Source organism: Nyctereutes procyonoides, unplaced genomic scaffold (genome assembly GCF_905146905.1).
Source record: "Nyctereutes procyonoides isolate TBG_1078 unplaced genomic scaffold, NYPRO_anot_genome, whole genome shotgun sequence".
Taxonomy (NCBI): Eukaryota; Metazoa; Chordata; class Mammalia; order Carnivora; family Canidae; genus Nyctereutes; species Nyctereutes procyonoides.
In genome coordinates this window covers 1270433-1291708 of record NW_026575051.1, presented here as the reverse complement: position 1 = coordinate 1291708, position 21276 = coordinate 1270433, and the positions used below count along the sequence as shown (strand labels likewise).

Sequence of the window (21276 nt, the reverse complement as noted above, 5' to 3'; positions counted from 1 at the left end):
TCCCATCTTAGTCCTCCTTTGCCTATTTCCTTGGTGCAGAGTATTACCACCCCCGCAAGGGCGCTACTGGGCCCTTTTTTTTTTTTTTTTTTTAAGATTTTACTTATTCATTAGAGACACACAGAGAGGCAGGCTCCATGCAGGGACCTGATGTGGGACTCGATTCCCGGACTCCAGGATCATGCCCTGGGTTGAAGGCAGGCGCTCAACTGCTGAGTCACCCAGGCATCCCAACTGGGCCTAATTTTGATTTTGGTCTCCCCAGAGGAGGTAGAAGCATTCAATGGAGAGAAGTAGACTGATAAGAACACCTACACCCCCACTGAGACATGTCTATACCTCTCCTCCACAGGTGCACACATACACACACACACCCCTAAAGACAGGGGTGTCATTCATTCACCCAGCAACTATTTAGTGCCTACTCTGGGCCAGGTGGCAGAATCAAAGTACTGAACATTTAATTATGGACTTCATGAAGCTTACTTTTTAGTGTGTGTAAGGAGTGGAGAAGCAAGGAGATTGTGAGGGGGACAGAAATCAATATATACTAAAAAAAAAAAAAAAATCCCTTAAAATGCATCTTCCTCTCTAGCTTTGCCTTAGGTACCCTGAGATGGGGAGATCCCATCCAAGAGGCTAGAGAAGATGGTGGGGTAACCTGGCTCTTCTAAACAATGATTGGAAAATCCCCTCTAGCAAGAAAAGTAGGGGAGGGAGTTAAGGGCTAGGTTAATGGTTACCCCTGGCAAACTGTTGAGCAATGAAGCTATGGAAACCTGGAAGAGACCATCACAACTCTAAGGCGTGTCAGGGAGGGACACACCTTCCAATCTGGGGTGAAAAGAGATTAGGGACTGGTTTACCAAGACAAGGAAGGGGAGAGAGTGAAAAAAGAAGCCATCCTTCGAAGGAAAGGGTAGATACTGAGACAGGAGAAAAGCAGGGGTAAGGAGATGAGACCAGAGAGAAAATTCTCTGAGGCAGGATTTGGGGGTGCAGCCCAGGAGGCACTGCTGGATAGTACCAGGAGAGGGCAGCATTACCTGTCATCTGGGAAATTAAGGCAAAATACCTTGTGGGTAGCCATGCCAGCCAGCCAAAGTCAATATTGATGATCAAGCCAGCTCTAGCCATAAAGCTGTAGGAGAGGAAAAGCGGCAGAGAAGAAGCTGCCAAAACCTGTTTGAGCTCAGGGCTGGCCCCATTTGCCTGAGGCATCTCCCAGAAGGGAGATCTTTGTGGGGCAGATTCTCTGATGGACATCGATCAACTAGAGCAGAAGAGGACCCTAAGAATGGGGCTGCTTTGGCCTCCTTTCCTCAGACAAGGGGTCCTGTGTGCAGAAAATGAGGGTCACCCATGGAGGAGGACCCTCCCCCCCATGTATACACACACTCAAGGAATCATTCTAAAACCTTATGGGACTTTACAATTCAAACACAATATATCTCTTCTCTGGGGAGGAGAGAGATAGGCCTTCTCCCAGGGAGAAGAAAACCCACAGAAGAGGAAGCAGGAGAGGAAACCACTAACTGCTGGCTCCCAGCAGCACATCTCTCACTCCACCCAAGTCCTGCCCCAGGTCTCCCTTCCTTTATGTGTCAAAGCCTGTTTTGCTCCTCTCTGTGTCCTTGCACTCCACCATGTTTTTATGGAGCTGTAGGTCTCTTGTTAGACAGCAGTGATGAGGAAGGAAGAGAAGGTATGGTAGGGTAGAAGAGAGATTCAAGATATGGAGGCTGGAATATGTCCAGTTTGGAGGGCATATCATTAAGCCATTTTCAGCAGATCATCAGGAGTTGCCAGAACCTCCAAAATCAAGCTACTCTTCCTCTACCTCCCTATTTCTGTGTCTGTGCCTCCGGGGACTCCACTTAAAATATTCCGTTTGGTCTTTGCTTTTTTTCTTTCATGAAAGGACTAGCTACCATTCCCATCCAAGATCAGTGCAGCTCCTATTTTAGGGCTACAATATCCCTGTCCCCCCCCCCTTCTATCTTCAACCTATCAGTGAGAAAAGGGCAAGGGTCACAGGAAGGGGCCTGGAATGGGGGCAAGAGTGGAAGCGTTCAAGCTAAGGAGGCCAGTGAGGAGGAACAGACCTCCCCCAGTGATGAGGCCCTTTGGCTTGTTTCCCTAGCAGAAGGCCTGGTGGTCTCTCTTCCCATCCCCTGCCCTAACCTTTCAATACTCTCTTCTCCCAATCTCAGTGTCCACTTCCAAGTCCCTGTCCTGCTGGAGTCTGGAAGGAACATGGAAAAAGGAATAAACAATCACCTTCATATTCTAAAATTCCCTCCCTGGGCCCTCACGGGCTTGACCAAGCTGTTGGTGTGGTTTCTTGGGTGAGGGTAGAGTGGGAGTGTCTCCTGATTAACGCAGCAGGGAAACTGAGGCAGTAAAAAAAAGTCCTGTGTTCAAGGAGACTGGTGGAGAAACAAGGAGGTTCCAGGATTCCCTCTCCTTAGCACCCCCATCTCCTACTCTCTAGGAGACCCAGAGGCTCTCCCTCTCGACCCACTCCCTAGATCGTTGAGTCCCGCCCCCCTCCTGTCCCCTCCCCAGGTTCAGGGCGGAGCCGGTCGGTGAGTCAGCGGCTCCCTGATCTACCCTGGGAGGGGATAGAGCCGGAGGGGCTGGGTGTGGGGTGCGCTGGGCCGTTGGGGAGGCCGTGGGTCGTGTGAGCGGGTCTCATCGGGCTCGTGTGGCGCTGAAGGGACTGCCCTAGGTCTGGGGGACAGACTCCCTGCTTGTGAGACCCGCCTTCCTTGGCCCGGGCCCCTCCCAGTTCCCCCAGCGCCGCCGCTTCCTGGTCCCCGTCGCAACCATGGCTGAAGAACAACCTCAGGTTGAACTGTTCGTGAAGGTAGGAACACTGTCTCCCTCCTAGGCCAGTGTCCCGATCCCTGGAAGGCACCTCTCACCTCTCCCCAGTTCCAGCTTTAACTCCCCAGTCCCTTCCCACCCAGACCCCCTGCCCAGCCTCAGGTGCAATCTTGGGTGTGCCTGTATCGCGGGGGGCGGGGGGGGGGGGTCGGGCCGGGAAGGCGATTGTAGGAGCGGGTGATGAGAATTCTGTGCACAACCCTGAAAAGTTTGTACGAGTGCAAGTTTCCAGCAGCCTAAAGGACCGGAAGGTAGGGAGAAGGGAGGGTTCCCAACAGTTGAGAATATTGATTGGGGGGTGGGGTGGAGGATGTGGGTGGGAACCAGCTGATGGGAAGAGGGAGAGAAGGGGGCACTGAAACCCAACAGGATTTGGGAGGGTCAGAGGGAAGGAAACATTGGGACAGGTGGTCCTGGGAGAAGACCAGATTGTGTGTCTTGGGGGAGACTTGGAGAAATGTGAGTGTGTGTGTGCACGCGCGTGTGTTTGGCAGGGCTGGTTTCAAGGAAGAGGGTGTGGTGAGAGAGGCCGAGAGGAAATCCTCAGGGGTGGACTGGTGAGGTGGAAGGAGATGGGAGAATGAGAGTGGAGTTCTAGCAGCAGGGCCGGAGAGGGGTGGGTGGGGAAGGGTCCCCGGGGCTGGCAGAAGCGAGAGACTGGGAGGTGGCCAGCTGAGAGTTTAGCTGGGGCTACCATGAGGGTAGGTGGGGGAGGGATCAGCAGGAGATCTGGGCTAGGTTGTTGAGGGCTTGGGGTTTTAGAAACAGGAAAAAGAGAGCCACCCCAACTCTGTCCTCTCTCTCTGGGTGTGGATGAGGAACAGCGGTCCTTTGGCCCTTGGAGATGAAAGCGCAGACAGCGGACTTCACTCTTTCTGCCCCGCTCCCCTCCCTGCTGCAGGGGCGTTCTTCCCCAAGCCTGGATCTCATCTCTGTACCTCCCTCTCTGTGTAGGCCTCCTGGTTTGTACATTCTCCCCACCCTTCACTTTCCTGCCGCCTTTCTTTCCACTTACCCCCCTTTGTTTGTCCTTCTTTGTGAGGTCCTGCCACTTTCTCCCTCCTTTCTGCTTGGGGCTTCTAGGGAAGCCTTTCCTGGGCGCAGCCTTGCCTGGCGCCTGGGTCCGCCCCCCCCCCCTTAGGTGTGGTCCCCACCTCACTCACACTCAGCCTCAAGGGCTGTTTTTATTCCTAGGTGGGGCTGCGCTACAGATTCTGGCCTTGGGTCCAGTGTGAGGAGAGTTATCTGGAGCTGGGGGCTGTGTGCTGGGAGACCCCACAAGTAGTGCGTGGGGAAGAGGAAGGTGGCCCTCAGCTGCCGAGGCCTCTCAGCCTCCCTGGTCCCTGCCCCCACTCCTTGCCAGGAAGGAAGCTGCTGAGGCCAGAGACTGCGAGACAGCCTGAGATGAATCACCCTCAGCCTAGGGGGAGGTCCCTTGGGGGATGAGGTCACCACCTGCCAATTAGAAGGCAGCCCCCCTCTGCAAAGCCCACTACATCTTTAGGGTGAGGCTCCAGGCCCCTTGACTCCCCACCCAGCTGCCAAAAACAGCTTGGGTGGAGGTGTAGAGAACCAGAACTCTGGCTTCCAAACCAGTCATACCTTGCCCATTCACAGGCTCTATTCGATTCAGGAATCCAGGCCTCTCTAGCCTACAACCCTGGCCTCACCAAAGTCTCTCTCTATGGACTTTAGGATTAAATTTTTGTGCGTAAAGTGCTTAGAATAGCATGTAAAACTGCATTACTGTTTGTCTGCTCTCTCTAGGGTCCAGATCCTCCCAAGTTCTCCCCAACCCAGTCCCTCTGCCTACCTCCCACCTGTCCTGAACTCTCTGGGGAGCCAGAAGCTGACCTCTGCCCTAGGTTTGCTCCACCTCCAGAGTGGAGAGCCCATGTCTGGGGGCGGGGGGGGGCGAGCTTTTAGTAGTGAGCTGCATGTCCTGACTAGGCAGAACGCTAGATCTGGGAGTAGGCGGTCTAGAGAATGGCCTGGGGTAGGTTGGGTGTACCAGGCCTAACCCTGGGATGGGGGTTGCTTTTCAGGCCGGCAGTGATGGGGCCAAGATTGGGAACTGCCCCTTCTCCCAGAGACTGTTCATGGTACTCTGGCTCAAAGGAGTAACCTTCAACGTAACCACTGTTGACACCAAGAGGTGGGCCAATTTCTGTTCCTCTAAACACCCCTCATGTACACACATATGCACACACACACTCACCCATCCTCCTCGTCCTTTCGTCCTGCACTTTTTGCCCTCCCTCCACCCAGAGATCCTTTTTCTTTCCACATCCCTCCATTTCCCCTCTCTGCTTCTCCCTGACCCCCTTTTCCTGTCCTGATGCCTGACCTCTTCTCCAGGCGGACCGAGACAGTACAGAAGCTGTGCCCAGGAGGGCAGCTCCCATTCCTTCTGTATGGCACTGAAGTGCACACAGACACCAACAAGATTGAGGAGTTTCTGGAGGCAGTGCTGTGCCCTCCCAGGTACAAGGACACTTGAAAGGAAGTGGTGGGTAGCTGGGAGACTGTAGGAAAGAGAGAGGTTGTAGAACTGGAAAACAGAAATTGTGGTGGGGTGGAGCAGGGGAACCAAAAGATATCTTATCCTGTTTCTCCCACTGGCTTTCAGGTACCCCAAGCTGGCAGCTCTGAACCCTGAATCCAACACGGCTGGGCTGGACATATTTGCCAAATTTTCTGCTTACATCAAGAATTCAAACCCGGCACTCAATGATAGTGAGTCTTTTTTTTTTTTTTTTTTTTTTAATTTTTTTTTTTTAGATAGTGAGTCTTAAGGGTTGGAGGCCAGGGTCCTAGGAGGATTGGAGAAGATCCAAGGATTGGATCTGGAAATCCCAATATCAGGGAGATGGAGCAGCTATTGGCACACTCTCCCTGCCTCCTGCCCCCCCCCTTATTTTTGCTTTAACCCCATATTTCCTTGCATTTTCATTGGCTGTGACTTAAGCTTCTCTCGTTTGTCACCTAGCCTCTCCTCCCCCACTAGGACATTAGTTAGGTTGGTTGATGGCCTGTTTTCATGCTTAAGAATAGTAACTCTTGGGATCCCTGGGTGGCACAGCAGTTTGGCACCTGCCTTTGGCCCAGGGCGCGATCTTGGAGACCCGGGATCGAATCCCACGTCGGGCTCCCGGTGAATGGAGCCTGCTTCTCCCTCTGCCTGTGTCTCTGCCTCTCTCTCTCTCTCTCTCTCTATGACTATCATAAATAAATAAAAATTGAAAAAAAAAAAAAAAAGAATAGTAACTCTTGATCCAGACGACCAGAGTACAAACACTACAAGCTATATAACTTTGGGCAGTTCATTTAATCTCTCTGTAAATCCATTTCTAGATCTATAAAATGAGGATAACAATGCCTGTTTATTTCATGGGTTGATTCAGTGAGTTTCTGTATGGGAAGTGCTTAGAATAACTCATGGAAAACTAACTGTGTTTGTGTCAGATGTTATTAGTTTGTTATTAGTATTCATTAGTATTCATTTGGCTCACCATTGGTATTCATTCACCGCCCCCCCCCACACACACACACACACTCCCCAGGCCCTCCTGGACTATGTCACTCCCCTGAAGTTCTTACCAATTCCCCTTTCTTGCACAGATCTGGAGAAGGGGCTCCTGAAAGCCCTGAAAGTTTTAGACAATTACTTGACATCCCCCCTCCCAGAAGAAGTGGATGAGACCAGTGCTGAGGATGAGGGCATCTCACAGCGGAAGTTTCTGGATGGCAATGAGCTCACTCTGGCTGACTGCAACCTCTTGCCAAAACTCCACATAGTACAGGTGGGTGGTCATTGTAGGAGCAGAGAGTGGCCACTGGAATGGCTCCTTCAGAAGCTCCCACACTGGTTTCCCATGACAACCACTCCAAAGGTGGTTTCTTTCTTAGGATGGTTTCTAGGGATTGCTACCAATAGCAGACATCCCATTCCTTCTCACCAGTCATTGCTTGAGAGAATTGAACCAGACCAGTGTTTGAGAGAATTACATTCTGTGATATATAGGCTGTGGGTGCAAACAGACTGGCCAGGAGTAACATACCCCTGCATTGCTGTCAAGAGTGTGCTTCCTGTCTCTATCACTGCCAAATACCCAGATCAGACAAAGCAGCCTTTTCCTAAAATCAGAGTCTTAACTCTTTTTCGAGCATCCATCTTTACTTTGTCTTGAGATGAAAAATGAAAACTACTGGTTCCCATGTTTTTGTCTTAGCCTCAAAACTATGGTTTACTTTATAAAACCTTGGCCTAATGTCAGTTGGCCACAGACCTCTGTACTGAACATCTGTGTACTAGGCACTGAAAGATACAGAGATGTATCACGATTGGCCCTTGTCCTCAAAGGATTTGAAATCTAGCTGGGAAGATAAAACAGTCACACAAAAGTTAAGTAATAATACATGACTAAAAGCCAAATGAAAAATAGGGACAAAAGTCACTGGAAATTCAAGTGGAGAATTTTATGATTTATGAATTATATTTCAATAAAATCAAGAAGAGAGAAATGGCACCATGGAACGGGTGGTCTGAAAAGGAGCTGGTTATAAATGGCCAGGATTTAAGTAAGTGGAAAGGAAGGGCAAACACCAGAGAAGATAGTGAGGAGTTAAGAAAGCCCTTTGGAGGGGATCCCTGGGTGGCTTAGCGGTTTGGCGCCTGCCTTTGGCCCAGGGTGCAATCCTGGAGTCCCGGGATCGAGTCCCACGTCGGGCTCCCGGCATGGAGCCTGCTTCTCCCTCCTCCTGTGTCTCTGCCTCTCTCTCTCTCTCCCTCTCTATGTCTATCATAAATAAATAAATAAATATTTTTAAAAAAGAAAGCCCTTTGGAGAAGATGATTCATGTGGGAGATAAGAATCACAGGAAAATAAGTTAGGTAGTGGAGGTTCTTGAATGCCTGGACAGGAAGGCTAGATTTTATCCCATAAGTCTTGGGAGAAGGGAAAGACCAAGAGCCTAGCAGCTAGTGTGGCTTCCTTGAGGCTAACATAACTTGTTGGTCCTCCTTCTCTCCCCACCCCCAGGTGGTGTGTAAGAAATACAGGGGATTCTCCATCCCAGAGGTGTTCCGCGGAGTGCATCGGTACTTGCGTAATGCCTATGCTCGGGAGGAGTTTGCCTCCACCTGTCCAGATGATGAGGAGATCGAGCTGGCTTATGAGCAAGTGGCCAAGGCCCTCAAATAAGTCCCTCCTGAGGCTCCGTCTCTCCTCTCCATTTTCTCCACAAAGACACCAGCTGGTTTTCACGTGGCTACCCAAAGGACACACTTCAAAATGGCCAGTGGGCAGAGAATCCTGAAGCGCTTCTACAGGGCTGGCTGGGGGGCTGGAGGGGATGATGGGGAATCTAGGTAAGATTTTTATTGTGGGGTGGTGCGGGTAGGACAGTGTATTTCAGTAATAAAATACAGATTGGAAATACAGTGTCGTTTTAGACAAAGGGGGCTTGAGTAGTGGGTAACACGGAATGAGAAGTGGGTCGGTGACCTTGAGCTCAGGGCAGAAGCCAGGAATTTCGAAGAGGAGTATTGGTGGTCCGACTTCCATTTTTCGCGCCCGTCCACCGTAAGGCCGTCTTGCGGTCCATGTCGCTTTGGCAGCTCAGCCATCAGAGCCAGCCAGATCTGGATGGGCCTGGACAGCACTTGGGGCGGGGCCGAGTTCGGAGGCGGGGAGCGCAGTCCGGGCGGAGCCGGCGAGGCCTAGCAGGGCGGAATGGGCGTGGTCTCGGGGGCCCCGCCCCGTCCCGCTTAGACAATGCCCGGGAGCCGCCAGACCGTCGCGCCCCCGCCCCACCGCAGTTCTTGAGCTCGCCTACCCCGAGACCCCTCAAAAGCCGAGAGGTCCAGTCCCCGAGGCTTGAAGACTAGGACTCCCTTCTCCAACCAACTCTGTCCTCAGGGGGGTGGGGCCCAGCCAAGATCACAGAGCGCAGGAGTCCCGGTAGCCGCGGGAGGTAAGTCTAGGGATTGGAGATGTCCCCTGGACCGTGTGGAGGGCTGGAGTTTGAGGGTGCCGAGCCCGTGCCCGCAGTGGACAAGAGTGCAGGAGGCCAAAATTTGGATGCGGAGCTGAGCGGGGTAGACTTTGGGGAAGATGAACCAGGAGACCGGGTCCTGGAGCCGGGAGTGGCGCCCGCTCCCTGGGACCACGCCCCCGGTTTCCCCGCCCCTTGGATTTCGTTTTAGACCTCTCCCAGTCCTCCGGGACTCGGTCTGGTTTATACTGGGTCGCGCTAGAGGCAGCGCGGCCGGCCGGGGTGGAGAGAGGATGTTTAACTCCTTAGATTCTAATTCCTCGTTGCCCCTCTTTGCCTCTCGGGTTCGGGCGTTCAGGACTTCCATCTTCCAGACCCCGACCCTCTCCGCAGCTGTCTCCTCCTGGCCCATAACCCCTTCGGGTCCCTCGCCACACTTCAGGTCCCTACAGCAGCGAGCAGCTAAGGGTTAAGGGGGCGGGGCCGTTGCATTTTTGGGGAGTGAGCGCATCCTAGCGGCTGCCAAGAGGGGCGCCTAGCAGGGACCTCGCGAAGCCCCCGAACAGGGGGCAACAGGTGTTTTGAAGATTAGGGGTCCCGATCTTGTTCCTCAGACTACATCCAAAGAAGCCGACTCAGAAGGGTGCAGGGTGGAATGGGGTCGGCAGGAAAGGAAGGTCTGGAGGGGGTGGGGTAAAGTGGGAGGGGCGCCCGGAGGTGGCAGAAGAAGACCCAGGCGCTCTTAACCATCCCCCGATGTCCTTCTGTGCATGTCTCTTTCTCTGCCTCCTCCCCTTTCTGTCTTTTCTCCCAGACAGGTGAAGTAAAAGAGAAAACTAGAGAAATCAGCGTGGCCGGAGGGGGAGACTGTGGATGGGATGGGGACGCCAGGGGAGGGGCTGGGCCGCTGCTCCCATGCCCTGATCCGGGGGGTCCCGGAGAGCCTGGCTTCGGGGGAAGGTGCGGGGGCTGGCCTCCCGGCTCTGGACCTGGCTAAAGCTCAGAGGGAGCACGGGGTGCTGGGGGGTAAACTGAGGCAGCGATTGGGGCTGCAGCTGCTAGAACTGCCTCCTGAAGAGTCGCTGCCGCTGGGACCGCTGCTTGGTGACACCGCCGTGATCCAAGGGGACACGGCCCTAATCACGCGGCCCTGGAGCCCCGCCCGCAGGCCGGAGGTGAGGGGGGGGCGGGATAAAGGGAAAGGAGGAGCTGGACTTGCGGGGCTTTACGAATTGTGGGTGGGAATGTCTGTGCCCCGCGCCCTCTTTCCTGCCCTAAGGTCGATGGAGTCCGCAAAGCCCTTCAGGACCTTGGGCTCCGGATTGTGGAGATGGGGGATGAGAACGCGACTCTGGATGGCACTGATGTTCTCTTTACCGGTGAGGCTTAGGTGCCTGCATCCCTGAGGCTTGGCGCTGGGAAGCAGAGTTGGGGAGTCTGAGCCAGGTGGGGCCTTGTTCAACTCACTGTGGTTCTCAAACCTCCACGGCCTCCCTGGGCTCAGGCCGGGAGTTCTTCGTAGGCCTCTCCAAGTGGACCAACCACCGAGGAGCTGAGATCGTGGCAGACACGTTCCGGGTGAGGAGCGGGACAGGCTTCGCGCTGGGGAAGCGGGGGTGGGTGGGCTAGGGGGGTAGGGAGGGGGGGCAGCGCCGAAGAGGGAGAAGCCCCGAGCAAACGCGGGAATCCCCTCACCCCTCCCGCACTCCGAATACTTTCTTTTGTTGCCCCTAGGACTTCGCTGTCTCCACTGTGCCGGTCTCGAGCCCCTGCCACCTCCGCAGCCTCTGCGGCATGGGGGGGCCCCGCACTGTGGTGGCCGGTAGCAGCGACGCAGCCCAAAAGGCTGTCAGGGTGAGGAGGGGCGGGGCTGGGTGGGCGCGGCCAACAAGTAGGCTTGGCTTCTGGGGGTTGGCGGATGCGGAGAGCTGGGAGGTTTGGGGAATTAACTTCAACCCCTGCCCTCACGGAGCCGTCCACCTAGTGTGAAAACGCATCAGAAAGCAAGACGCTACTAAGGACAGAGACAGGGAGTACAGTCGATTACCATCATCTTCCCGAGTTTCAAGAAACTTCCCAAAGGGGGCGTCTAAACTATGACAAAGGATGGATGAGATTGACCAGTGTGGGCTGGAGAAGGGGACAAGAGGGTTGCAGGTAGAAAGAACTGCTTGTGAGTCCAGGTCGGAACTTAACAAAGGTTACTAAGACCTTTGTCACTAAGAGCAGTGCCTGACACAAACTGAGGGCAAGTGCTTGTGCTCATTATTATGCAACAAATGTAAATGTGTCCCCAGCCCTTAATGGTGGTAGGGCCATCAGACTTGGTTGTGGAAAGGCTGTTAGACTTGACTGCTTCCTCCTTCCTCTCCCTCAGGCGATGGCAGTGTTGACGGACCACCCCTATGCGTCCCTGACCCTCCCAGATGACGCGGCTGCTGACTGTCTCTTTCTACGTCCAGGACTGCCCGGTGTGCCCCCTTTCCTGCTGCACCGTGGAGGTGGGGACCTGCCCAATAGCCAAGAGGTGAGGGAAGGCAGGAGCTCCACCAACAACAATAATCAGAGAAAGAAGTCTTAGGCCTTCCTAGTGGGAGGAAGAAGGGGTACCTTCTCTAGAAGCTTGGGTGGTGCCACTCCCAGCTGGCTAGAAAAAGGGCCTGGCTGTGGCCTCAGGTCCTTACTCCCCTCTTCTCACTTCGTGTCCTCCCTGCAGGCACTGCAGAAGCTCTCTGACGTCACCCTGGTACCTGTGTCCTGCTCAGAACTGGAGAAGGCAGGCGCCGGTCTTAGCTCCCTTTGCCTGGTGCTCAGCACACGCCCCCACAGCTGAGGGCCTGGCCTCAGGGTCCTGGCTGGCCATGGGTAGGGCAGCAGAGGGAGTAGAAGGGGAAGGAAGCTTAGATAGAGGACAGGGAATAGGTAGTAGTGGGGAGAGGGCCCCAGGATTGGGGGAGGGAGGGCTTAGTGTGGGAAAAAGGAATAGAGTCCACTGGGTGAGTCCTCTTCCTCAGAACTAATAAAACAACTGACCTTTTAGACTGGGATGTGGCTGGTGTCTTACTGGAGCAGAGGGATAGGGGCAAGGCTGAAATTGGAGGTTGAGGTTAGTGTTTGGGAAAGAGGTCTCTTTCATTCATCAAACCCTTATTAAGTACTTCCTGACTCATTGGCCAGCCCTATCAGGTGTTTGGGCACAAGATGGGCAGGATAGAATTTCTATTGTGGGGAGCATATACAAGGTAAAGAGATTATGGGCAGATCACTCAATTTATCTAAATGTCAGATGTTTTAGAGGCTGCGAGATTACCAACCCACTCCTAGTGGATACAGAGGAAGAAGTGTCACTTCCAAGGCTCGTGAATTTTCATTCACTCATTTACTGAGGCTAAGCAGTAATATAAAAAAAGAGTCAGTCTCTTGATACCAGGGAACTCAACAGTACATTAAAATTGAAATACAGGTTGTGGTAGAACAATTCACAGGGTGTTGCTATGAGATGAATAAGGAGACTTCCTACAGCATCAAAATATATGCAGGGGTAGGCAAAGAGGATCAGGAATGCCTTCCCAGAAATGGCTATATTTCAACTGAGTCCTGGGGATGAAGAATTGGTCAGGGCGGTAGTGGGGAGGAGGAAAAAGGGAGATCCAGGAAGAAGGACTTGCACTGTGTTAAAGGCATATTTGGAGGCTGGGGAGAATCACTCCAAGATTGGCATGTTCTGTGAACGTGGAGTGACAAAGCAAGCCTGGAGAGTAGGGAGAGTGCTGCCAGCACCTTGTACCCAAAGCCAAGGCCCATGGGTCCCGAGCTGAAGAAATACCACAGCTCTGGAATACAGGCTGTGAGAAGGTTAACATTTGGGGAGGATCTCTCTGGCTTCAGGGAGGAGGGCACGGACAAGAAGATGAGGTGAGGCAATGAGTAACCCAGGGAAGAAATGAGGAGAGTATATTCAGGTGGCAGCCACCTGAATTGGTGTGAAGAAGGGTATGGATTTCACAGAGATGCTAAAATAGAAAGACAGGACTTGGTTCATTGTGTGGGAGTGAGCAGAAGGAGGTCTACATGACTCCCAGTTTCTGGCTTAGGCAACTGGTTGATTAAGGGAGAATGCAGAGGAGGATTAAGTGAGTGACAATGCTGTGTGCAAAATGCCTACTGCTGACTAGGCAGGGATGTCCCAGGGATAGATGGGAAATCCCATTACTCGAGATCTGAGCTGGAGAGAATTCAGAGGGTTGTTTGCAGAGGTAAGGGCTGAGGACTGGCTGTGGATGACAGGTTCCCAGGAGAGAGGAGGTCAGATAAAGGAAAGGACAAACCTAGAATGGTGGAGAATAGCAAGGCGGTAGGGAGCGAGGAAGAAGAGTCCAAAAGGAAGACACCAGCATTAAAGAAAAACAGCTTAAAGATGAAAATAATCGAAGACCAAGCCCATAAATCTACTGGGAGTGACCATTAGGACCTGACTGGCAACCTCAGGGGGAGTGGAGTGAAGGGGAAGAAGAGGTGAGCAGTGGGAGTGGAGTGAAGGGGAAGAAAGGTGTAGGCTCCTGGCTCAAAGAGCTGGACTGGAGGGAAGGGAAGAAACAGGACATCTAGAACTTGTTGATATCTTATGGGGAGACAGGGCTTGATCAGGTTTAGAGAGGGCACTGGTGGTGAAGGAGACGTGAAGGTTATAGGAGAGATGAGGTAACTGAAGGAGCAAGATCAGTGGCAGAGAGATAGCCTGGAACTCAGGGTTCCTGACTCAAGCTAGTGCTCAGTTCTATCTCGCGGTGCATTCCTTTTCCAGGTGAGGGACCAGGAAGGGGCCGGGAGTTGTGGAGAACCTCCAGCTTGTGAGGTTTGCAATAAGGGCTTCCCTTCAAACTACAACTGCATAGATGGTGGAGGCATCAGCAGGAACCACTGGCGACAACCGTAGTGGCCTTCTGAGGGCCGAATGGTCCAGGTCTGCGTAGAGCAGGCTCTGAAAGGTGGGGAGGGAGGCAGGGGGGGTCTCAGAAGTCCGACTCGCTGGGAGACACAGGACTCTGTCCTTCTTGGTCCACTGCTCTTGGGGATTCTGGCCGGCCCCCTTCCAATCCCCAGGCCCTTACCGGCTCCTGGTCCAGGTCCCCTGCCATCTTAGGCTCCTCCTCCTTTACTGGCCTCTGGGAGTCGACTTTCACTAGTGGTTCTATATGGGGGAGACAGAGCTGAAGAATTGAGAGAAAGTGACCAACACTGCTCCCAGCAAGGGCTCAGACTCCATGAATTGGGAGGTGGGAGGTGTGGGAGTGGAAGAAGGAAAATGGGGTGGAGTTAGTCTCACCAAATCTGGGGAGTGGTCGAGGCGGATGCGGAGGCGGATGCGGAGGTGATCGTCTGTAACGGATGTATAAGTCTCTGAGGGCCACCAGTTTTGTCTCTCGTCCTCCAGCAGCAACCCAGCAACTCCAAGGCTCAGATCCGCGCACAGTTTAGGCTCCCCACCCCCACCCCACAGGCAGTTCCGCCCACGCTCTGACCCGGCTCGGGCTCCCGCTTCGCCTCCCTAGCCGCGGCTCCACCTACCCGCCCCGGGCCTCCGCCCAAGCGCTGACCTCGCCCATTCCCCTCTAGGCCGCACGGCAGGGCTCTCGGTCCAGCTGCGGCCCACGGAGGCCCTGGTCCTGCCCCTCCCGCGGACCCGGCCCGTGTAACCGGGCCCGCCCACGGTGCTCACCTGCGCCACCACCAGACCACGCCCAGCGCCCCGAGTCCCAGCACCAGCCCAGCGCCCAGCAGGGGGATCAGGAGTTGGGGATACAGGGACCCTGGGGGAACGGAGGAAGGGGTGGTGGTGGATGCCGAGGTCGGGGGTGCGAGGACAGACAACTAGCTGTCCAGCCAAGGCCTCTGCCCACGAGGGTGTGTGTCCGAGTTAAGTCCGGAGCGCGGAGCCCTGGACCTACCGTGGTCTGGAGCCTTGCAATCTGCCCGGTCCCCTAGCACGTGAAGCACCGTGCGGCTCTCTTCCTCGTGGCGGCCCCTGCAGAAAAAGGTGCCTGAGTCCCCAGCGCTCAGGAGCAGCTCTAGCCACCGGATACCAGGGTCCAGGGCACGTAGGCGACCAGCAAATGGCTGGACGGGAGACACAGTGGGGGTCCCGCTCGGTGAGGCCCACAGGATTGGGCGGCGTCCCTTGGACAGGCCCTTGCAGGCAGGGAAGCTGGGCGCCCAGGCCCAGCGGATGGGATGCGAGACGCCTACGCAGGAGAAATTCACTCGGTCTCCAGGGCGGCCGTCCAGTGAGGCTGGAGTTGGAGGGGGCAGGAGTTAGGGCCAGTCTGCAGGGCCGGACAAAGCCCACTCCCAAGTCCTCTCTCTCTCTCTCTCATCTCCTCTCCTCCGCACTCCTGCCAGCCGGGATCTAACCACACTCATCACCGCCCCCACCCCCCACCCCCACCCCCGTCTTCCCTCGAGCCCATCCCAACTTTCCTGGGGGCAGGATGGCTTACCCCCGGGGTCCCCCTGGACCCTCAACAGCAGCAACAGCAGCAGCTGCAGAACCAAGGCCATGGCCTGGGTGTGGTGGTGAGAGAAGGTGAGTGGATCAGTGGAGGAGGAGACCGGAGGGAAACTAGGGGGAGTTGTGGGGAGGCCTGCGGGTCTGGGGGCTCTGATAACAGCAGGGCGGGGCTCCCAGCTGCCAGGATCCTTCTGGGAGTCCTTGCAGGATCGCTCACAGCCCTCAAACCATACTCAGTTGAAAGTGGTGCTCAGACTGGTTACAGAAGCACTTTCGAATACTTTACTCCCCCCACTCCTGCCCCCCCCCCCCCCCGCAGGCAGAGTAGCAGTGGCCTAGAACATCCTGGAGGTCTGAGTTCAAAACCTGCCTTCAGGGGATCCCTTGGTGACTCAGCGGTTTAGTGCCTGCCTTCCGCCCAGGGTGTAATCCTGGGGTCCCAGGATGGAATCCCTTGTTGGGCTCCCTGCGTGGAGCCTGCTTCTCCCTCTGCCTCTCTCTCTCTCTCTCTCTCTCTCTCTCTCTCTCTCTCTCTCTCTCTCGTGATTATTTAATCACGAGATAATATCTTAAAAAAGATAATAAGATAATATCTTTAAAAATATCTTAATATTAAATAATATAATATAAAATATTATTAGGGATCCCTGGGTGGCGCAGCGGTTTAGCGCCTGCCTTTGGCCCAGGGCACGATCCTGGAGACCTGGGATGGAATCCCACGTCGGGCTCCCGGTGCATGGAGCCTGCTTCTCCCTCTGCCTGTGTCTCTGCCTCTCTCTCTCTCTCTCTCTCACTGTGTGCCTATCATAAATAAATAAAATAAAAAAAATAAAATATTATTATATTATATTATTTATATATTACATATATTATTTTATATATTTATATTATATTATATTATATATTTATATTATATTATTATTTTATGTATTTATATTATATTATTTATATTATAAATAGTATTTATAATAATATAAGAATTAGGGATCCCTGGGTGGCGCAGCGGTTTGGTGCCTGCCTTTGGCCCAGGGTGCGATCCTGGAGACCCGGGATGGAATCCCACATCGGGCTCCCGGTGCATGGAGCCTGCTTCTCCCTCTGCCTGTGTCTCTGCCTCTCTCTCTCTCTCACTGTGTGCCTATCATGAATAATGATAATAATAATAATAATAATGATAATAATAATAATAATAATAATATAAGAATTATCTTATTATTTAAGATAATATCTTAAAAAAAAAAAAGACCTGCCTTCACCATCTACTAGCCAGTGATGTTGACAAGTTGCTTAACTTCTCTGGGCCTGTTGGTTCATCTATAAAACAGGGATAAAAGCACCTATGTCACAGAGTATTGAGAAATTTCTTTAAAAAAAGGAATACACCTAAAATGCCTAGAACAATGGCTGACACACAGGAGCACTCACTCAGTGCTCATCACTATTATGATCATTACAATTTCTATTCTTATTTTAGCTTATACTTCATCTCTCTATGCCCATGCTGTCCCTCCTGGCCAATGGTGTCCCCACCCAGACTGGCAGGGTTTGATTTGGGAAGCGCCCTGGAGCAGGTGCATATGCCCCACCCCGGACTTCATTGGCCCTCACTGAACTAAAGCAGGCCAGGCCAGGCCTTAGTTTAGCCAGGGCAAGTTCTAAGAACCCTCTAAGGGCCTGAGACAGCACCTCAGTGGGCAGCTCCAGCCTATGCCTCTGCTGTTGTGATATCACAGGAGCCCTTGGTGACATCACAAACCCTTCGTCCTTCATCCTGTGGCTGAGCAGTAGTTGGGAAGACCATGTCAGGGCTGAATACAGATTAAGTTGGCCTCTTCTATCCTAAGTTTCTGCTCAGGAGCCCCTACCAATGCCCCCCAAGGACCCAAACTTAGCAGTTAGTGTGGGCTTCACCCCATTGTCCATTTCCCAGGGTCCAGCAGGCCTTGTGCCCACAGCCAGTGTAACATCACAGGGGCATTGGTGATGCCTTTTCAGAGGACTGGGCCAGCAGGGATGTCAGCTGGGAACTGGGAGGGGTGTCTGAAACCAAGAACCAAGATGGAGTTGGCCGCGAGTGTACCTACCCTCCACTCTCTCTCTCTCTCCTATCCCTACTCCCTCACCCAGTTCAGTTTAGTCCCTCCCCATCCCTGGTCATCTGTGTGTAAATGGGGAAGGAGGGGCCACCAGGGGCAGGGAAGGGAGGGACCGTTGGGATTATAAATTCTAAAAAGGCCTCACAACGCCCCGTGGGAGCTGGGTGCCCGAAAACCTCTGTCCGCTGCTGCCCTCACTACCATTCTCGGGACCCTCATCATGAAAGGTCTTCTGCTGCTCACCCTGTCTGCTCTGCTCTGCCGGGTCTCAGGTGAGCACTGGGGGGCCCCAGGGACTGCTGCACCTTGCCCCCTCCACTGCCCTCCATTGCCTACTGCTCAGGATCCCAAGCACAGGGATCCAAATGCGGCAGCTCTCCTGTGCCTCCAGAACCAGACCTCCTTGTGACAGGGTCCTGGCTCCATTTCTCGAGGACTCATGTCTCACACTTCTGCCCACCTCCAAGATCCACTCTTCTAACCTGCCAGGGCTCCAGATCCCCTGTCCCCCACTCCACTACCAAACTCTTTGGGGCTCAGCTTACTGCTTTCTCCTCTCACCACCTGCGCTCAGCAGAGCTCTCTCAGAAACCAGCATCCAGCCTGGAGCTTCTTGTGTGCCCCACCCTCCCCATCTACTCTTTCATATTCTATTCTCAGCCCTTCAAGCAGTGGCCTTTACTAGCTCACTCCTGCTCTTCCCCGGGTATCTGCAGGGACACAAGCTTTCTAGAGGTTCCCAGTAATCTAGAACCTCCCGGGGAACTAGGGAGATATCCCAGCCTTCTAGGGAGGGAATGCCAGGGCTGCCCGCCCCCAGGATGAAGTGGATTTGTTTCACAGAGGTGCAGTCACCAGGTTGCTCTACCCTTGGACTGAACCCCTCCTTCACCAAACTTTGCTCACTCAAACCTGGAATAAGCTGAGGTGGGAACTTGGAGGGTAACACTTTCTGCATCCACTGTCTCCATTCTGGTGAGGTGCTCAGACAGCATCTGATGATCTGCTTCCCAAATGTTATTCCTTTCTGTCTGAGAGCTGCCAGAGTGAGAGGATCCCACTCACTCGGGTCTGGTTCCTCTTTCCACATCATGGTGGTTCCAGGTGATGAGAGTAAATTGCTAAAGCCTGCCACAGGTGCCTTTCTTGCCAGCCTCAAGTTCCAAGCCATTCATGCAATGTTGCAACAATGATTTTTATTTTATTTATTGTTTTTTAAAGATTTTATTTATTTAGGGATCCCTGGGTGGCGCAGCGGTTTGGCGCCTGCCTTTGGCCCAGGGCGCGATCCTGGAGACCCGGGATCGAATCCCATGTCGGGCTCCCAGTGCATGGAGCCTGTTTCTCCCTCTGCCTGTGTCTCTGCCTCTCTCTCTCTCCCTCTCTTTCTCTGTGTGACTATCATAAATAAATAAAAATTAAAAATAAATTAAAAAAATATATGGCAGTTCTATAAAAAAAAAAGATTTTATTTATTTAGGGACTCCTGGGTGGCTCAGCGGTTGAACATCTACCTTCGGCTCAGGGCGTCATCCCGGGGTCCTGGGATCAAGTCCCACATCAGGCTCCCTGCATGGAGCCTGCTTCTCCCTCTGCCTGTGTCTCTGCCTCTCCCTGTGTGTCTCTCATGAATAAATAATTAAATATTTTTATATTTTATTTATCTGAGAGAGCACAAGTGAGCACATCCATTCCTCGATGTGGGGCTCGACATGGGGCTCAATGGGACCTGAGGACCCTGCGGTCATGACCTGAGCCAAAGGCAGACGCTTATTAGACTGAGCCACCCAGGAACCCCAACAACCATGATTTCTATTTGTAGTATTTCTTCTAATTTGAAGTTTCCATCTGTGACATTTTCTGAATTCCTTTATCTTTTCCTTCACCTCCTTCCTTGCCCACAGTATCCCCACATTCCATCTATCCCTAGCCCCATGTTTTTGTTGGTATCTCTGCCCCTCTTGACTCATCCCCAAATGGGGTGGGGTAAAAGATGATATTTAGGGTGTAGGTATTCACAGAGTAATGACTCCACCCTCGCCTACTTCCACTTTTTCTGCTGCACTCACCTGCTCTGTCACCAGCAAAGCAACCAGGTCAGAACACCTACTTGATTGGCTCTTGTCCACCTACCCCCCAGCTTGGCTGGTCTCCAGGTGAGTCAGATTCCCCATCACCTCAGCCTGACTTGTGTCTTCCCAGCTGACATTCGCTGTCACTCCTGCTACAAAGTCCCTGTGCTGGGCTGCGTGGACCGGCAGTCCTGTCGCCTGGAACCGGGACAACAGTGCCTGACAACAAATGTGTACCTCGGTAACATCTTCCTCTGTAGTGTGGAGAGGGGGCTGGTGGGAGACTATGGCGAGGGCTGGGGCCCAACTGTGGCTCAGACTGAGATGGTCACTGCAATGATGACAGTCACAGCAATGATGACATTTGGCCAAGGATTCTTACGTATCAGGCACCTTTCTATGACTTTATGTGGATTGCTTCACTTCATGCTCACGAGAACCCTGTGAATGTGCGTGCTTTTATTATACTGAGGATACAGCCTCAGAAAGAGACAGTAACAAGTCCAAGGCCTCACAGCCAACAAGTCCTAGGACCAAGACTGGGGCGAGGGGGTGGGGAAGGAAGTGCAGGCAGACAGACTTACTGAGAAGAGATAAAGAAGGGAGGGCCCCCGCAAGGTCGGAAAGGAAGCCTGGATGGGTGCCTGAGGAGGGGAGGTGGACACAGGCACACCGAGCACCCGTCCCAGCTGACCCCACGGCCCCCTCCTGCCCTCAGGTAAGATGTGGGTTTTCTCCAACCTTCGATGTGGCACACCAGAAGAGCCTTGTCGGGAGACCTTCAACCAAACCAACCACAAGCTGGGTCTGATCTATAATACCACGTGTTGCAGCAAGGACAACTGCAATAGCCCAGCCCCTCGGCCCACCCCAGCCCTGTCCCTTGTCCTCCTCACCTCTTTGGCTGGCCTTGGCCTCTGGCTGCTGCACTAAGACTCACTCCCTGGCTGCCCCTCCTCGGCTAGCTTGAGCTTAGCCGAGTCTCCCTGTCCCCGGGTTCCCCATACTCATCTCTCCTTAACTCCCTTTGCTCAGAAAAGCATTTCTCCAGGCTCTTCACATTTCTTTAATTAAACAGTGGGCTCCTCACCCATCCTTCCAGCTTCCATACTCCACTCAGCTTTTCCTGAATCCCTTCCCATATCCCTCCAGACCATTCCAGATCTCCCACTGGTCGCCAAAAGAGCTCCTTGCTTTGCCTCCTACACTCCACCATGCCGACTAGGGGAGGGATGGGGATCTGGGCCTGAAATGGGGCTTCTGTCCTGTCCCCCGCAAAGGCTCCCAGGAAGGACCCGATGACCTCACTGTATGGGGTTGATTCCCTAAACCCTGGTCCCTGTACGTATCTCATCCTCATGCTCACCTCTTTCCATTTTGAGTAATAAATGTCTGTGTCTGATAAATTGTGTGTTTATTGTCAAAAGACCTGTTGTCAGAAGCTCCCTCTCAGGAAATAACACTTTCGGTTCCTGCCCACCCCCAAGAATCCTCCAGGGAGTTTCCCTGGGAGGCTGGGTTGGGGCAAATGGAGAAACGGGTTATTCAGGCCTCCATCCTTCCTTCCTGAGTCTGGGGAGTCTGGGGATGGCACACAGGTCCCAGTGTTTGGAGCAACAATCCTTATCCCAAATTTAGGCTACACCTCTGATGTACTGCCAAGAAGGAGGTGCAGCCTGGCTTGAGGGTGCCCCCAAAAAGGATATGCTTGGGC

General features: G+C 53.3%; 4 protein-coding genes across 7 annotated transcripts; 3 read left to right on the top strand and 1 right to left on the bottom strand.

The window, feature by feature from the left end:
* The first annotated feature begins 2625 nt into the window (after window positions 1-2625).
* CLIC1 (chloride intracellular channel 1) lies at window positions 2626-8328 on the top strand. 3 transcript variants are annotated; one of them, XM_055330339.1, is made up of 7 exons: window positions 2626-2869; window positions 4657-4754; window positions 4935-5044; window positions 5248-5373; window positions 5519-5625; window positions 6511-6692; window positions 7932-8328. In XM_055330339.1, exons 3-7 carry the CDS (start codon window positions 4989-4991, stop codon window positions 8091-8093), a joined length of 633 nt encoding a protein of 210 aa, XP_055186314.1. In that variant the 5' UTR covers window positions 2626-2869; window positions 4657-4754; window positions 4935-4988; the 3' UTR covers window positions 8094-8328. The 3 variants fall into 3 exon arrangements, with proteins under 3 accessions (XP_055186314.1, XP_055186313.1, XP_055186315.1); XM_055330338.1 differs by lacking the exon at window positions 4657-4754; XM_055330340.1 differs by lacking the exons at window positions 2626-2869; window positions 4657-4754 and adding an exon at window positions 3267-3348.
* Window positions 8329-8465: 137 nt separating this feature from the next.
* On the top strand, window positions 8466-11931 carry DDAH2 (dimethylarginine dimethylaminohydrolase 2). Of its 2 annotated transcripts, none has more exons than XM_055330335.1 (7): window positions 8466-8865; window positions 9701-10061; window positions 10166-10265; window positions 10391-10464; window positions 10621-10740; window positions 11264-11413; window positions 11603-11931. In XM_055330335.1, the coding sequence occupies exons 2-7, from the start codon at window positions 9765-9767 to the stop codon at window positions 11717-11719; spliced, it is 858 nt and encodes a 285-aa protein (XP_055186310.1). In that variant the 5' UTR covers window positions 8466-8865; window positions 9701-9764; the 3' UTR covers window positions 11720-11931. The 2 variants fall into 2 exon arrangements, with proteins under 2 accessions (XP_055186310.1, XP_055186311.1); XM_055330336.1 differs by having other exon boundaries at window positions 8466-9563.
* Window positions 11932-12246: 315 nt separating this feature from the next.
* Window positions 12247-15444, bottom strand: MPIG6B (megakaryocyte and platelet inhibitory receptor G6b). Its single transcript, XM_055330328.1, has 6 exons — window positions 15384-15444; window positions 14835-15200; window positions 14606-14696; window positions 14213-14265; window positions 13998-14077; window positions 12247-13867 (listed from the first exon to the last, which is right to left on the bottom strand). Exons 1-6 carry the CDS (start codon window positions 15442-15444, stop codon window positions 13763-13765), a joined length of 756 nt encoding a protein of 251 aa, XP_055186303.1. The 3' UTR covers window positions 12247-13762.
* Window positions 15445-17622: 2178 nt separating this feature from the next.
* On the top strand, window positions 17623-20968 carry LY6G6C (lymphocyte antigen 6 family member G6C). The gene is made up of 3 exons (XM_055330230.1): window positions 17623-17762; window positions 19693-19803; window positions 20281-20968. The coding sequence occupies exons 1-3, from the start codon at window positions 17711-17713 to the stop codon at window positions 20493-20495; spliced, it is 378 nt and encodes a 125-aa protein (XP_055186205.1). The 5' UTR covers window positions 17623-17710; the 3' UTR covers window positions 20496-20968.
* Window positions 20969-21276: the final 308 nt, after the last annotated feature.